The sequence below is a fragment of the Biomphalaria glabrata genome, chromosome 6, assembly GCF_947242115.1.
Source record: "Biomphalaria glabrata chromosome 6, xgBioGlab47.1, whole genome shotgun sequence".
NCBI lineage: Eukaryota > Metazoa > Mollusca > Gastropoda > Planorbidae > Biomphalaria > Biomphalaria glabrata.
Window position 1 is genome coordinate 9,918,713 of NC_074716.1, and position 18,377 is coordinate 9,937,089.

Genomic DNA, 18,377 nt, shown 5'->3' on the forward strand with positions numbered 1-18,377 from the left:
TTCAAAGGACCTCATTCACCAATCGTAAACAAACAATATGAGCCACGCGATTCTCTATATCTTTTCTATACAAATTACGATCTAGTTTTAATAAACCGTGGTTATCACGTGACATTTTTAAAAGTTGTTTTATCAATTTTATTCACGTGGTGAATAAGGTCCATTATTTTTCGTTAAATTTTCTATTGTTAATGTATATTTTCCCAAGATTTCAACTGACCACGTGATTATCTAGTCATTGATTCCAGGAATATTTTGGTTACATCTTTAACTTTGTTGGGTTAGTAAAAGTAAATAGAAGTGGGTGTCGCTAAACGTCCTAGACTAACTGTAATGGCGTAACAAGCGAAGTACAAATCAATACTTAAAAAAAAACACAACGCTTAAATTAATATGTCTCAGTTAGTTTGGATCAGTCAGGCAATTATATTTGTAATAGATCTAGACTAACTAGTCTTAAGGTCCTCAGGCAACGCCGCCTGACCTGGCTCGGACATGTTCGCCGGATGGAGGACAATCGCATCCCGAAAATCATTCTGTACGGGCAACTTTCGACTGGCTCAAGAAAAACTGGTCGCCCCCACCTCCGTTACGTTAAAAATGGATTTAAATCAGTGAACATTGATACTGACCACTGGGAAGACATAGCGTTAGACCGCACTAGTTTGAGAGAGACGGTGACCAAGAAAGCCATAGACAGCGAGAAAACATGGGCTTCAGCTCTTGAAGAAAATAGACATATATATTATACTAGACTGGAAACCAGAAATTAATTTTTTATCCGCCCGCGATTGATCTATTATATATATTGCAACATATTAACTCAATACGCTCTTGGGTACACTGTTCTGCCTCAACGTGGCACTCGGGAGGAAACGGTTACTTGAGGGGGTAACTAGGCTAAATGAATGGCGAAACAAAACTCAAATGAGAGTGTCCAAGGGTACACGAGAGTGAACCCATTGCACGGTCGACTTTGTCGATAATCCATGCGCCGTTTCTCAAGAGACCGTTACATTAATGGCGAGTTCCCCCATGGTTAGCTTGGTATCCATAGGAAGATGGCGGAGGCTCTCGGTAAACTCGGTCCTTTGGCATTGACTTGTGTCTCTTCCAGACAGAATGGGGCTCAGACAGGGTTTTTTTAAATGTTGGACGCTCAAGCAGGTTTTTATTTCAAACTTAGAGCTCGAAGAGCCTTCGGCTTAGCTCTTAGACGGTCTAACGGTATTAAACACTTGACTAAAACGGAATTTTTTTTTGTTTTTTTTGAGGATTTGAATAAGATAACGACCCTTTACAAAACAATTAGATCAATTATATATTCATTATAAGACATCTGTTAGGCCATGTTCGCATCTGACTTCACATTCGCTTTCACATATCCTTTGGTCTTCTGGACCCCTGGGGCACCACACAAGATCTGTCAACCTTCTTTCTCCATTCTTCTCTGTCATTGGTCTTTGGTAGAATTTAATTCTGATATTCTTTCTGAAAATATTGATACCTGCCTTTTACCTGCCTGGGTGGACCTTTTCGGGGGCTGATTTTAAGTTTGTGTTTCCACACAAACTTTCTTTGTAACCTTGTTTAAATTGATTCTTGTGTTGTCAGGTTAAAGAAATAGAGTGCTAAATTTTAGCTTATCCGAGATTTTTTGTCGGAGAAATAACGTGTACAAATGTTTTGGCCAGACAGAGGGACAGACATTCAGACAGTTAGACAGAGTGAATAGATATAGATATAAGCTTTGTAAATATTACTCTCTACAAGGTTACAGGAGAAATAATTATTTCTTTTTCTTACAATTATGTAACGCTTTCTTCTAGGACGGTAAAGTACAATATAGGATAGACATCAGTGTCAAGAATTATATTCAAAACTATTATTGTAAATATTACAATGGTATGAGATGTGTATATAAATGTTACATTAGGTAGTACAGTTTAAATATTGCAAAAATGATTTTCAAGTGAATTAATTTATAAAGTGTTACTGCTTTGTGGGAACATGACATTAATTGGCTCTGAAATTTTTAATGGTGCGCTGCCATAAACAAATGAAATTTCGTTCTCGCATCTCTTATTTAGCTGTGGAATTGAGTTGCACTGTAAGTTTCCACAGCTGACACAATTTTCTAGCCCTAAAAGTCTATAAGTCCCCTTTATTGTTATTTCTTATATACTTGAATCTATCGGCCCACAAACCCTTATTTTAAAGCATGCAACACTTCTTAGGCCCATCGCGTGTAGCCTTCCATCTCATTCACTATAATGCCCACCACATATACTGTCAATATTTTGAAATGAAATGTCCTTTCCCTGGAACAGTTTAAAATGGGGAAACAAAGCATACACACTATAGTCATCTCTTTACTTTATTTTTATTTTGTCAGTCTACAGTTTAGATCTAAAGAGGTAGCTTATTAAGACTAACTCATCGTCAAAAACAGTATTGTACAACCACCTAAAAAAATACACATACACGCTTACATTTTTTCTAGGCCCTTACATATTCTGAGACTAATTTTATTAAAGTTTTACTTTAGGATACAGGCCTACTTGTAGATCTATATCTCCATACTAAAATTATTCTGCATGTTATTAATAGCTAGATGTGCATTCTTTAAATTTCATATATCAATAATTTTTTCCCTCAATATTTACGCTTTCATAATCACAATGATCTACGGATAATCCTTTACATTCGATTTGACAATTATCTACACCAAGTGGATAATTTCATTGGACATTTTGATCTACGAACAAACCATAGACACAAATAAATATAGACTGACGTAATGCACAAATTGTAAGACAAATTTCCATACGGACAATAAAGATTATTATTATTGTTATTATTATTGTTAAAAGAGTTTTATGAAACTAAAATTTGTGACTTGCAATTTTGCGTACTTTATTATACAGCAGTGTAGTTTTTATTTAATCTCTAAGACTGAAAATCATGCAACTTTTCAGAATTCGGAAATCCGACAACAATAGATACACATGTTTTCAAGCTACATGAAGTTACTTCCTTCGGCCAGTCTATATTTATGTATGTCAATGGAACAAACACATAAACAACGAAATAGAACGAAAGTTTTGCTTTAAATTAATACGTGCGTAAGCGGAAGGAATAATTGATTTGTACGTTACGCATACTAAAATGTCTGCCTTTAATGACATAGTTGGTAGAAATTGCGTCTAATAAAACATTGTTTATAAAGCTTATATTGACTCAATTTGTCTCTCCGATAAAAGTTTATACACGTTATTTCTCCCTCGCCCAAGTGAATTTGTGTCCTTCATACAAATTTGCACAAATACTCCTTCTTCCCTTGTGCTATTTGAGCATGGAATGGGTTGCCTGAGCTAGCCAGGAAAACCAGTGACTTGGCAGAATTTAAGTCATTGGTTAATATGCATGACTAAATGCATGACGCGTAGGACGTAATCATCATTTTTTTGTTTGTTTGAAGTAACGTCTGTATTATATAAGTTAAGTTAACATAAGCTACGCTTTCTGTTAATTGACCAAATGCATGGACTAGAGGTAGCAAAGGTTGAAACTCGACTCTCGGATTCTGTCTCTCTCTCTCTGGCTCTGTCTTTCTCTGTCCATCTCTGTGTCTCTCTATCTTTTCTCTCTCTCTCTCTCCAGCTGTGAAGCTTTATTTTCTGTCTATTACGTAATATGGTAGAGTGGAGGAAGTACCCTTTCTGTTTATTACAGTTACACTCAATTAAAAAGAAACACATACATTTTACTCTTATGCTTTTTTTTTACAGCATTAAACAGCTTACCTGAGTATTCCACGTGTTTCCCACGACTGAGTATAATGTATTCTTACAAGACTTTCTATCGTGTTTCTTAAGTGTTGGAGAATATACAGAAGTTCAAATACGTAACTTAACAGATAATAATAATAATAATAATAATAATAATAATAATCTTTATTGTCCGTATGGAAATTTGTCTTACAATTTGTGCATTACACCAAAAAAACAAACATTATAACTATAAGAAACCAAAGTGTACATTCACAACAGACGCACTCATAATTTACATGTGACAAAGTTTATATCAGATTGTTCTTATTTAATGATTTGATTGCCAGGGGAACAAAAGAGTGTTTGTGTCTGTTTGTCTTTGCTATCGGTGTCTTGTATCTCTTTTGTGATGGTAAAATCACAAAATCCTGACACAAAGGGTGATTCTTTATTTCGAGGATCTTGTTAGCTTTGTGTAGAAACATTTACACCATGATAATGTTACGTATACTTTCACTTTTTAATAATTTTGATAATTAAAACAGAACAACATTGTACACTGAAAACTAGTGAGGGTGTCATGTGGCCAGCACAACGATGAACCGTCCTCATTTTCCTCAAATATTGTTGACTCAGAGGAGCGTTTAAGTTCCCGAAATAAAAATCCTGGTCTACACTAGGATTCGAGCCCGTGACTCTCGATTCGGTAGAAAATCAGAGATAGTGATTTATAACAAAAGAATATATACATTTAATTAAATTAACACTATTAGTAAAATAATTAAATTTAAAAACATTTCAGGACAGAAGACTAAGTAAAGTAACAATACATAAAACACTGAATTATAATTTACAAATAGAAAAACTAATAAAATACGTACGAAGTGTTTACTTTTCTCAAAAACATTACAATAACTACAAATGTTATAGATTAAATTTTATAAAATACACGCAACCATTACTACAAAATGATTAATACATTGTTAATAGTATGGAAATAAATCATTCTTCTTTCTCTGGCACTGTCAGGGTTGAGTTAAAAAAAACAAAATTCATTGTATTCCCTTTACTATTACTACATTTCAAATACCAGACTTTCTTAGAAGACTATTTTATGACTATTTTCATACTATCTTCAGATTATATTGAGATTATTACTCATGGAGAATCATTATTATTACTTAAACTATATATTCCATTTTAACCAATAGTAAAGATACAGTAAACACCAAGAGCAATAAATATTTCAGATTGATAGCTGTGATTCCTTCGCCACTGTTTTTCAAATCTGTAAAAAAATAATAATATATATATATGTATTTGTTAAAAAAGACAATACCTTCATTTTGATACTTGAAATATAAAACAATACAAAAAAAAATAATTTAAAAAATAGTTGAACTTATTCTGGTATCGAACGCTGGTAGTACTTATGCATTTTCTGATTCGGCCAGCACAGAGGGCATACCATGAGCATACTAGGTCTATGTCACAGTCTTAGTTGACATTGCATGATCTAAAGTTCACGTCATGTTAAGAGTTTAAAAGACACATGGAATTCCTGATGTAGAAAACAGGAAGTAGAATGAATAAAGTTAGACTTGGAGGTCAGTCAGTCAAGTCAAGCAGACAAGTGAAGTCAAGTTAGAAGTCAAGTGTTATTCTTTGGACCGAGTGGTCAAGTATATTCTAGTCCGGGATGGACAGTAGCGACTTAGAAAAGTCTGTAGTAATTTCAGTTAGAAATTAACTTGTGGGCAGTTGTTGCCAGTGGTCTTTTGAGACATGTATTAGTTGATCTATATTTCTACACAGTTTTACCCGCTGAGATGCGGACGTGATTTGTAACTGACATACATGGGGATACTTTTGATACCGCTGTTATGCGGATAGGATTGTTATTATTTCTTGACTTGTAGCACTAACAAGGAGTGCAGTATATTGTTATTATTATAGTAAAATAAACTTAATGTTGTCTGCTGAAAGGACTTGAGTCAGTCGTATAGTGTTTGTCTTGTCACGTGTCTAGAGTACTTCAGGAAGCAAGAACCCAGTATTACACCATTCAACGTTCAATGACAGTCTAGTAATTTTAAGATTAAACTTGTAAAGCCATACGAATTCTAGTCTAGATCTAGATTCTAATCAAGATTCTAGATGTAGTCTAGATTCTAGATCTTTCTAGTTCTAGATCTACCTAGAAGAAGAGATATTAATTTTTATTTACGAGGGGAAAGTCTTACTTTGTGTGACCCAGTACATTTCTAGTTCACTACTTAGAATACATCAATAATTTTTTTTTTCGTGTTGCCAATTTATCTAATTTTGTAAGAAGAATAAAAAAATGTTAGTTTCTCTTTATTACATGTAACATTTTATTAATTTTTAAATTATAAATATATGGAAAAGGCTCATATAATTTTTTTTTTTATTTAAGTATACGATAAATAAATAACGAAGGCTTGGTGGCTAAGTGGTAAGGCGCTTGGCTTTCGAAACGAGGGTCCTGGATTTGAAAACCAGGTGAACAATGGGATTTTTACATTCGAGTACCTAATACCTAATATAGTTGGGGAAAACTAAAGGATGTAGGCAGTTATTCTGGCCTCATGACACCCTCATCAACTGTAAGCCATAGAAACAGATGAACTTTACATCATCTGCCCCATAGATCACTAGGTCTGAAAGGGGAACATTACTTAATGAATATATATATATATATATATATATCATGGGCGTAGCCAGGGGGGGGGGTTCTTGGGGTTCAAACCCCCCCCCCCCCCGGAATTAAGTGACTGATTTTTGCTTTCATTTTGTTTATTTTAGGTGAGATTTTAATACTAAATCATCACTTACCACAGCACAGCCGAGACAGTTTTGAGTTAAAAACCCTCTACCAGGGGGTTTTGAGTTTAAATCCCCCTACAAGGGGGTTTTGAGATTTAAAAAACCCCTATCAGGGGGTTTTGAGATACAAATCCTTCTACCAGGAGGCTTTGAGTTTAAAACCCCCTACAGGGCGTTTTGAATTTTAAACACCATACCAGAGGTTTTTGCAGTTAAATCCCCCTCTTCTATAAAACAAAACAAAAAAAAAAAACAACAATCCCCAAATTCCAACAGCACAGTTGAGGAAGATTTTGATTTTAAAACCCCCTCCAAAATTTACGATAAACCCCATCTTCAATATAAAAAAAGCAAATTACACACTCACTATTCTATGAGCGTAGCCAAAGGGGTTTTGAGTTTAACCCCCCCCCCCCTCCAGTTGGGGTTTGAAACTAAAAAGTACCTCTTCAATAAAAAAAAGCAGATTACACACTATAAAATCTATGAGCGTAGCCAAAGGGGTTTTGAGTTTGAATCCCCCTCCTCCAGATGGCTTTTTCTTTAAAGTTTAAAACCCCTCCAGATGGTTTTGAGTTTAAAATTCCCATACAGAGCGTTTAGAGTTGAAAACCTCTCTCTTCAATATTATTTTAAAGCAAACTACAGTCACCAAATTCTATGATCGTAGCTAAATGGGGTTTTAAATAAAAAAAAAAAACAAAAAAAAAACTCCAGAGATTTCTTAGTTTAAAACCCCTCAACAGATGATTTGACGAAAAAACTTTCCTTTTCGATATAAAATCTAAAGCGAAATACAGGCATGTAATTCCAAGAGCGTAGTCAAGAAAGGTTACAAATTTCTACCAGTGGCTTGGGCTCCATTAATAAAGTGTGAATAGTCTTCTGCCGAAATTGAAAATCATTAAATGTGTCTCAACAAAGATGGCTAAGACAGATTTTAGGAGTCAGTCATAGAGATCGGGTCTAAATCAAAGAAATCATATGCCGAACTGAGAGTCGAATCCTTAGTAAGGTTGTGACAGAGCGTCGCATAAGGTTTTGCGGGGCATGTTCTCACACAAAATGAATTACGCAAAATAAGAGTTGCGGAAACAGCTTGCCGGAAAATGCGCCGAACGGCGCGAGAGGGTCAAAGTCAGTAAGAATAGCACATTAGGTTTTTGAACTAAAACTTTTTAATAGCAAGATAATGCATCGTAGATACCTCAGAATATGCATTTTGTTGGCTTTCAATACCAGAAAAAGAGCTCGGCGGCGGGGCTTCGCCCCGCGCTAAGGGAGCCCCTTGCTAGCAAAGGCGGGGAGTCTACAATAAACAATAAACGTCTTCCGAAAGGGTCAGAATGTAATAAAGATTAATTATGTACACACACACACACACACACACACACACACATATATATATATATATATATATATATATATATATATATATATATATATATATATATATATATATATATATATATATATATATATATATATATATAATTTTTTCCGTGGGAGTCGGAGGTCGGGTGAATCCCCCCCCCAAAAAAAAAATCCCTCCCAGAAAAAAAATCCTGGCTACGCCCATGATATATATATATATATATATATATATATATATATATATATATATATATATATATATATATATATATATATATAAAGAAAACTTATAATTTAAAAAAAGTACTTATGTTTGATAAAAATTAATTTTGAAATATTTTAAATTTAAAAGAGAAATTATTATTATTATTATTTTAATGCCCAATTTAAATTTTATTATTTTAACGCTCAAAAAAGGCTATGGCTTGAATATTTCTGGTCCATTGGTGAATTCGATGGGTGCCGCCTCTGAGTTTGTGTGATAACACAAACTCTTTTTTTTTTTTTTGTAATCTTGTTTATTGATTCAATATATGGACATCTAAATCTAACATTCGATTTAAGGTTTTGATTTAGAGCTCATAAGATGTAGTGTCGATTTACTACTTGATCTAGAATCTAGATGTAACCTATATTAGATTTTTGTAAACAAATATAAGCACCGCTTATAAACTTGAATAAAAATGAAACAACTTCCATTTTACTCAGTTATCTTCTTATCTTATATAATACAGACGTTACTTCAAAAAAGAAGATGATTACGTCCTACGCGTCATGCATTTAGTCATGCATATTAACCAATGACTTAAATTCTGCCAAGTCACTGGTTTTCCTGGCTAGCTCAGGCAACCCATTCCATGCTCTAATAGCGCTAGGGAAGAAGGAGTATTTGTACAAATTTGTCCTAGCATATGGGACGAGGAATGTGCCTTTATCTTTGTGTCTTTCAGAGTATTTTATTAAATTTTGTTTTTGTATTTAAAGATTATGGTTCAGTGTTTTATGTATTATTGCTACTTTACTTTTGAGCCTTCTGTCCTGAAGGCTTTCTAAATTTAGTGATTTTACTAAAGGTGTTACTCTAGTCAAATGTGAATATTCGTTTGTTATAAATCGCACTGCTCTATTTTGTGTCTGCTCCAGTTTCCTAATGTTTTCTTGAGTTGAGGGGTCCCAAACAGAGGATGCATATTCTATTATTGGCCTAACCAAGGTTAAATAACATTTTAGTTTTATGTTCTTATTTGATTTATAGAAATTTCTTTTAATAAATCCCAATGCTTTGTTTGATTTTTTTGTAGTTTCATCAATATGTGGATTCCATGACAGTTTTTCATTTATTATAACACCTAGGTATTTTGCGTTTTTAGTCTGTGTTACTGGTTTGCCATGAATAAGATAAGTGGAATTAATTTGTTTTAGTTTTTTTGTTACTCTTAACAACTGACATTTTTCTGGGTGGAAAGACATGCTCCAATTTGATTCCCATTTCTGTAATTCATCTAATTCTCTTTGTAAAATTTCTGTGTCTCGTGTTGTTTTTATTGTTCTATATATTATGCAATCGTCTGCAAATAATCTGACTTTTGTTCCTGAAGTAATGCAATTTGGTAAATCATTTATGTAAATTAAAAATAGTAGTGGACCCAAGACTGTTCCTTGAGGTACACCTGAGTTTACTGTTATCGGTGTTGATTTAGAGCCATTTATTATTACAGTTTGTTCTCTCCCTATCAGAAAGTCCTTAATCCACTGATGCAGTGGACCATTAATGCCGAAATATTTTAATTTTTTAAGCAAACTATGGTGGTGAACTTTGTCAAAAGCCTTAGAAAAATCTAGTAAGATAGCATCTATTTGTTCACTATTATCTAAACCTTTTGAAAAATCATCAATTAGTCCTATTAGTTGTGTTTCACATGATCGATATTTCCTAAAGCCATGTTAGTTATCGCATTATTACGGTTAAACGGCTGTCTACGCCATCTTGGATCTAGACCTAGATTTAGTCTCTAACTAAATTTACATTTATTTTTTATTAATATATATATATATATATATATATATATATATATATATATATATATATATATATATATATATATATTAAAGGTCAAGCTAGAGTTTTCCTCGTGTGGCCAACGAGCTAGTAATTCTTTTCTCATCAGCATACATCAACTATTACATTTCTAGAAAAATCGTTACGTTTAATTTAGAGTTCAGCTGTCTAGGATCTTGGCTCCACGTTCTATGATGTTCTGACTTAATAGAGGTATTGTAATAATGATTATATTCTCTTCCATGGGCGTAGCCAGGGGGTGGGGGTGGGGTTCAAACCCCCCCCCCCGAAATGAAATCCCCCCCCCCCGCCGAGGGGGGGGGGGAGACGGACTTAAGTGACTGATTTTTTGCTTTGATTTTCTTTATTTTAGGTAAGATTTTAATACTAAACCATCACTTGCCCCAGCGCAGCCAAAGGGGCTTTGAGTTTAAAACCTCTACCATGGGGTTTTGAGTTTGAAACCCCCTAACAGGGGGTTTTGAGTTTGAAACCCCCTACCACGGAGGGGGGGGGGAAGACGGACTTTAGTGACATGTTTTTTTGCTTTGATTTTGTTAATTTTAGGTGAGATTTTAATACTAAACCATCACAGCTAAAGGGGTTTTGAGTTTAAATTCACTACCAGGGGGTTTAGAGTTTAAAACCCCTACCAGGGGGTTTTGAGTTTAAAACCCCTAACAGGGGGTTTTGAGTTTAAAACCCCCTACCAGGGGTTTTTGCAGTTAAATCCCCCTCTTCTATAAAACAAAACACACAAAAAATGCAAACGATAATCCCCAAATTCCAAGTGCACAGTTAACGAAGATTTTGATTTTAAAACCCCTCCAAAATTTACGATAGACCCCTTCTTTAATATGGAAAAAAAGCAAATTATGCACTCAAAATGTTATGAGCGTAGCTAAATGGGTTTTGACTCAGTTTTAAGTTTAAACTCCCTTACAGTGGAGTTTGAAGCAAAAAAATACATCTTCAATAAAAAAAAAAAGCAAATTACACACTCTAAAATCTAAGAGCGTAGCCATATGGGTTTTGAGTTTAAACCCCCCGCCAGCGGGGTTTGAATTTAAAAAATAAATCATCAATGTAAAAAAAAAAGCAAATTACGCACTCAAAATGCTATGAGCGTTGCCAAAAGGGGTTTTGAGTTCATATCCCCCTTCACAACGGTTTGATGCTAAAAAATACCTCTTCAATATAAAAAAAAGCAAATTACACACCAAAATTATTTGAGCGTAGCCAAGCGAATTGGGGGTTTTGAGTTTAAACTCCTTTCCTCCAGATGGTTTTGAGTTTAAAATCCCCCTACAGAGCGTTTTGAGGTGTAAAACCTCTATCTTCAATATTACTCTAAAGCAAACTACAGTTACCAAATTCTATGATCGTAGCTAAATTGGGGTTTTGAATTTAAAAAACTATAACAAAGTCCTGAGATTTTTAGTTTAAAACCTCTAACAGATGATTTTGACGATAAAACAGAAACTTTCGATATAAAATCTAATGCAAACTACAGTCACCCAATTCCAAGAGCGTATCCAAGAGAGGTTACATTTCTACCAGTTGCGGGGCTCCATTAATAAAGTGCAGTGAATAGTCATCTGCCGAAATTGAAAAACACTAAATGTGGCCCAACAAAGATGGCTAAGACAGATTTTATGAGTTAGTTATTGAGATCGGGTCTAAATCAAGGAAATCCTATGCGGAACTGGGAGTCGACCCCTTTGTTAAATTGTGACAGAGCGTCGCAGGAGGTTTGCGGGACATGTTCTCCGACAAAATAAATTACGCATAATAAGAGTTGCGATGACATCCTAGTACAACTTGGCGCCACACATTCATGGAGGTCCTCGGAGCAGGTTGGAAGAGGCTTCAGAAATTACCAGTGACAGATTTTTGTGGAAACAGCTTGACGGCAAATGCGCCGAATGGCGCGGCAGGGTCTTAGTCAGTAAAAATAGCACATACATTTTTGAGATAAGACTTTTTAATAGCAGGAAAATGCACTGTAGATACCTCAGAATATGCATTTTGTTGACATTCTATGCCAGAAATAGTGCTTGGCGGCGGGGCTCTGCCCCGCTATAGGGTGAGCTCTTAGAGCTCCCTTAGAGCCCCTTGCTGGCAATGGAGGGGAGTCAACAATTTTTCCACTAACTCCAGGAAGAACCTATTCTAGGGCACAATAAACGTGTTCCAAAAGAATGAAGGGTCAGAATGTAATAAAGATTATGAACACACATACACACATACATATATACAAATATTTTTTCGCGAGGGGGGGCGGGGGGGGGGGTGGGAGGAACCCCCCCCCCCCCTAAACCCCCCCCGAAAAAAAATCCTGGCTACGCCAATCTCTTCCACCTATCGAATAAAGAAGATACATTTGATGTGTTTGGACATAAACTTTAAAAAAAAACAACGTTTTTTTAACAATGTAGGTTTTATTAGTGTATTTTTCGTTAAATATTGTTTAGGAACTTTCTATTTCTCTACATCTGGATCTAGATCATTATTAAATATTAGCCTATTTTTTTGTAATACAGTTTTCAGTTTATCGATTAACTGAATAGTAACGTCATGAAACCATATCGAGTTCCTAGATCGTGACGTCGGACGTGTGACGTGGCAAAGAACTATTGGCCTAAACTGCCAACACGTTTCGTCGTCGCTTTCTATAACGATTGGTCTCGGCCAGACTCCTGTCTGTCTGTTTGTCTGGCCAAAAGTTTGTCTTGAAGGGTTGACCATGGCTAGATCCTGATCAAAAGGTCCACGTGTATGTGTAAAGGGGTATACTAAACATGTAAGACTTGAAGCTAGTTGGTGACTGGGCTCTGAGAGTGTTGATTATCATGAACGAATAATAACAAGACTCTGGATATAAATTATAAGACATGAAATCAGCTGTTTAATCTAACGCCATCTTGGTTGACAACAACAGTTACAAGGGATGTTACTCCCAAACACCGAGTGGTGCAACCTATATCCTGATCAAAAGGTCCACGTGTATGTGTAAAGGGGTATACTAAACATGTAAGACTTGAAGTTAGTTGGTGACTGAGCTCTGAGAGAGTTAGTGAGATTAGGTAAAAATGATAGAGTTAGGGTATTTTTTTTCTAGAATAAAAAAGCTTTTCTTATCTAGGTGGACAATATATTTAACTATTTTTGTTTAAATTGATCCGATGATCCACATGGATAATACTTGTAAATCTTTTTTGTAGTTTAATAAAGTGTTTTACTAAATATACATTTGAGTTAAGTCTCCTATCAGAGTGTGCTACAGATACACTTTAGGATGTTGAGATGCTACTGTCGTTAGAAGACTGAACTTGGGCTTGGAGTTGGTCGCCAAAACTCCCTACACTACGACCTTCAAAACCACCTTAGACCACTAGGGGATCCAGAACTTTTTAGTGGAGCGGGGCATTTTTTCCAAACCCTAAACCTAACGCCCAGTATACCCTAACCATATGTATAAACACATATACACATTATTTAGACTTAGGCCAAATAAAAGTATAATAACGCCTGTCAAAAAACAGCCTCTGTATAGGGGTTGTCCTAAGCACTGGCGGATCCTGGGGGGTGGGTAGGGGCTATTGCACCCCAACTCCCTTAGCCGTCCCCCCCCCGTTATAATACTTTATTTGACCAACACGAAAATCTTTCTAATATAAAAGAAAAATATTATGCCGATATTGTTATAGGAAAGTGTCTTAAGTTATTATCTAGTATTTATTGATAGACTGTATCTTACCTTCTTACTGAATGTATGAGGATGCTAAAGATGACTTACCACATAGTGTGTAGGAACCGGGGATCTGATCCAGAAACTTTTTTATTTGATCATTAAAGTATTCTTCTGACATACCTGGGACGCAATCACTCATACATTTTAGATATGTCTTTTGAACTCTAGATAATATAAAAGTATAAAACAAAAATTTATTTTAGTATTTATAAAAAGAAAATAACAATCGAGTCGATGTTTTAAATGTTTGGATATTTTTAAACCTTCCTCGACATACGACAAATGTTGAATAGAAATATGAATAGATAGGCAGTAAATAAATATTTATTACATTTTACAAAGTTACATCAACTCAGTCTGTCTGTCTGTGTGTCTGTCTGTCTAGCCAAATGTTTGTACATGTTATTTCTCCAACACCCAATCTCGAATCAAGCAGAAATTTCGCACAATTATTTATTTTACCTGACAACAAAATAACCAATACAAAAAAATTAACCAATTAGTTAATTAAATATTGGTAATAAATTACTTGGTTTGGGTATCTCAAACAAGGTAATGAAATAGTACTTATTGGTATAAGATGAATTAGTCCCCTTTATATTCTTCTGCCGTCTCAGACTTAATGAACACAAACATGAAATAGAAACAAGAGAGATAACTCTACAATCTTCCACGTTCATAGACTCTACGCTAGTAGAGTTGTTAAGGCGCTGCCCTTTGAAGGCTTAAGTTCAAATTCAGGTCGTTCATCTTTTTTGTTTTGTTTTCATTGTTATTTTTTGAATGTTTTTTTATTGCTAATCTAGATGCATTACAATTTTACCATAAGACTGATCCCAACTAATTGATACAAATAACGTAAGCTATTTTTTAAAACACTATATTTAGTTTTTCTTTATTTTGATTAATATCAAGTTTTAAGATTTGAAATATCCATTCCTATCTTTAGGAATACATACCCGCATAGTGACTCTACAGAACTTATATGCGTCTGTACATCCCTGGCAAAGTTGCTGCCACAGTTTACGATACAATCTTTAATACGAAACAAAATGAAACAAATTAGGAACAATGGTTTCTGTTGTTTTATTTAAGTAAAAAATTAATTTAACTATACGTTTGTTTAACTATTTTGGAGACAGATTTTACGAGCACTTTAAAAAAAAAATATCTGTAATATTTTCAAAAATTGAACCGACAGATGTAGTCATTTGGCATGAAATATTGCACACCGCTGCGCGAAATTTGGTACATCAGTATTGACGCAGCAATTTTAGTTAATGATTAACATGAATGTCTAGGTTGACCCATTAAATGCGTAGAACGTAATTATGTTATTTTTATGTTTCTAGAAAATTTCCCCTTTCAGACCTTGCGATTTATTGAGCAGATGATGTTAAGGTCATCTGTTTCTTTTGGCCAACGGGTTAACGAGCAAGGTGTCATGTGGCCAACGCAACGACCAACCGCCTTAACTTTCTCCAACTAAAGTCAGGTACCCATTAGAGTTGGTTGGACTCATATACCTCCCCCCCCCCCCCCCCAAACTAGAAATCCCGAAATTCAAAATCCCAGTCTTCACAGAGATTCGAAGCCAGGACCCCAAATTTCGAAACCAAGCGCTTTACAACTAAGCCACCGAAACCACAATATTTTTTGAAGTAACGTCTGTAATAAAAGCTAAGTTTGTGTTTTGCTTTAAGTTTTCTCGCAACTTGCCTTTTTACTTTACAATTATTATATAATGCTCATTTGTGTCATAACAATACTTTATATGTCTGGCTAGGGAAGTTACCTGCTTTAGCGTACGATAAAGCTAGTGTCACTATGACAACTATTCTAAGATCCATTTTCATCCGAAAACCTAGTAAAAAAACAAAGCAATGAAAACATATTATTAAAAGATTTATCAAAAATTAATTACTAACGAAAAATGAGGAATACATTTCTTTTTGTTTTTACGATTTTACAAATGATTATTACAGTAAGACATTCTATTATTTTGTTTTATGTTATAGGATGATCATAAATAATTTATTATTATTGCGAAAAAATGCCAAATGAAAGTAGGGTTACCAGATGCCAGAAAAACACATACGATGTCAAAGCAAACTTTATAATCTTAGTCTATGCCAGCAAAAAAAAAAAAGGTCTTTTGTTGCCTATCTAATTATTTTAGTGAACTCTTTTAGAACAGTTATATTCGTCTACTGTTCACTGAATTATAATCTATAATTAGATTTGTTATTAGTAAATATTTTTTTTAATGAAAAACGCGTCAAACGTAATAACTGTCTGCTGAAAAATTATCCTAAACACAGTGCATTGTATCCAACATGTCGAATACATCCGATTTAACGCGAGTGGAAGTCTCTTGTAGAAATTAAAATAAGCATACAAATAATTTATTAGACTGCTCAAGTAATGCAATATGTAATTATTTATATAAGAAGGAGAGGCAGAAGAGATGAAATGAGAGAGATAGAGAAAGAGAGAGAGAGAAAGAGAGAGAAAGAGAGATAGAGAGAGAGAGAGAGAGAAAAAGAGAAAATGATTGAGACAAAAATGAAAATGACTTTAAAAAAAAAAGAGCATGCTTTACCTTGACGCAGACGTTATAACACAGATATTATCTTCTGCTTATATAGGTCATACTGTCGCTTTGTTTTCCCTTCGTTGCTAAACAGCATCAAAAAAAAATCCACTGATAACTTCTTTTTTCCTAGAAAACGAAAACACTTCCAATAGTTCTCTCAGACGTGATAAGACTTGAGTAAAGACTAATAAAAAAACTAATGGTCCCGAATATGAAGATATCTACATAGTATTGTAGGTAGCTATTATGTCAAAATTTCTTGGAATTAAAATAGGCTTGAAGTTTGTTACAACCCAAGGGCTAGACCCACATGAATGCTGTAATACAGTTTATATCTACACTGCTAAATATATGTAGCTAATCAAAACGATTGTTGACTTAGTAACATTTGACAAGCGAAAATCTGTATTGCACATTCATATACATTCAAAACATTAGGTGTTAAGTTAATTAAAAAAATTCCTCCTTTATGAAGCCAAAAACTATAAGAGCCATTATTTCTCTCTAAATAACTAAAAAATTATAGATAAAAAATAAAAAAAAATGTATACTTTTCTCCAAAAAAAAGTCCTGTATGCACCCATGTATCAATCTAATAAGAGTTTACTAACTTTTAGTTTTTTGATATAATATCCAGACTTGGATATATGTATGTAGCCTAGAGTGGCCTAGACTGGATATTGTTAGAGATAGAATTGATATTATACCTTGATTAAGTGTAAAAGTATTTTATACATATGTATGCTGTCTCAAATTAATTAAGAACAGTCCAGCTAATGACTTCAACATAAGACAGTGTGGAATACAGTGTGGAATACAGTGTGGAATACAGTGTGGAATACAGTGTGGAATACATTCTTTAACGTCTCTTGATCTAGCGTTTAAGTAAATAAAACCAAATTTAATTTTAAGATGCTTATTTTTTTAAAGAATTATAATGTTCAAAACAAAATTTTCAATGTGTGGCCATTTTTTTCAAAATATAGACATTAGCTGCCGAATTTTAAAGAAAATCATAACAGCTTGCGAAGGTTCCAGGTTCCTCCTGCTACAAACAGCTTTTATGTAGGTGTTGATTAGTGTGGCTGTGTAGGCTCGTTTTCAAGGGGTTCTATGGACGGAGAAATACTACACACCCTGGTCACTACAGGCAGACAGGAACATCTATCTGTGGAAATACTTAATTTCACCAATTACTAGCATTCTCTTGACGAAGACTCAACTCGAACAGATAGTTAATGAATTTATTGAGCTACTGGACATATGTAAATCAAACGGGCTACAAGCATTTGAGTGGGATCGCCTACACCACACAAATCAGTCTATCTATTTCAGATTGAAAAACTCTCCTTCTCTAACACAAAATGATATATCTAGAAGCCAGTTCATGTGAAACTCTTAACTCGTACCCCTACAAAATGTATTTACCCGCCTTACATGTATAGGAAGACCATGATCTCGCCTCCATAATACTGTTACAAATGACCAGTGACAGGAAGAGGTTAACGTGTGACCCCGACGAGATAACACAGCAGCGGGTGTTCCCTGGAATGTACATGTATAAACAGAGACAGGATGTGACGTGTCCTCACGTGTTGTTCCAGGGGACGAACAGATCTAAGTAGGGGGACAGTTACTAATGAACAGTGACAGATAAAGGTCACTACGTGTGACCCCGACTTGATGACACTGCAGCGAGTGTTTTCTGGAATCTACATGTATAAATAAAGACAGGATGTGACGTTTCCTGACATGTTATTCCAGAGGATACTAGGAGTGTTTGTGCAGCTTTAGAGAAGCGATTAGGGACTCTATATAAGCCTGAAAGTTAATGTGAAAGTCAGTCGTATGGAGTCGTGAGTGAGCCGTTACAGTCGATACAGACTATGTAAGACGTGTGCGGCTCTGTGGAAGATGTGTACGACTCGATGCAAGTTAACTAGGGTAGAGTTAACTGGAGTGGACTACTGTCGT

General features: G+C 34.8%; 1 protein-coding gene and 1 long non-coding RNA gene across 2 annotated transcripts in view; one reads left to right on the forward strand and one right to left on the reverse strand.

Annotated features, from left to right (window-relative positions):
- The window catches only part of LOC129926705 (uncharacterized), a 47,410-nt gene that overhangs the window by 12,896 nt on the left and 16,137 nt on the right, over positions 1 to 18,377 (forward strand). The window lies entirely within an intron of this gene.
- On the reverse strand, positions 3,939 to 16,523 carry LOC106063198 (uncharacterized). The gene is made up of 5 exons (XM_056032308.1): positions 16,410 to 16,523; positions 15,603 to 15,671; positions 14,767 to 14,842; positions 13,853 to 13,971; positions 3,939 to 5,061 (listed from the first exon to the last, which is right to left on the reverse strand). The coding sequence occupies exons 2-5, from the start codon at positions 15,661 to 15,663 to the stop codon at positions 4,955 to 4,957; spliced, it is 363 nt and encodes a 120-aa protein (XP_055888283.1). The 5' UTR covers positions 15,664 to 15,671; positions 16,410 to 16,523; the 3' UTR covers positions 3,939 to 4,954.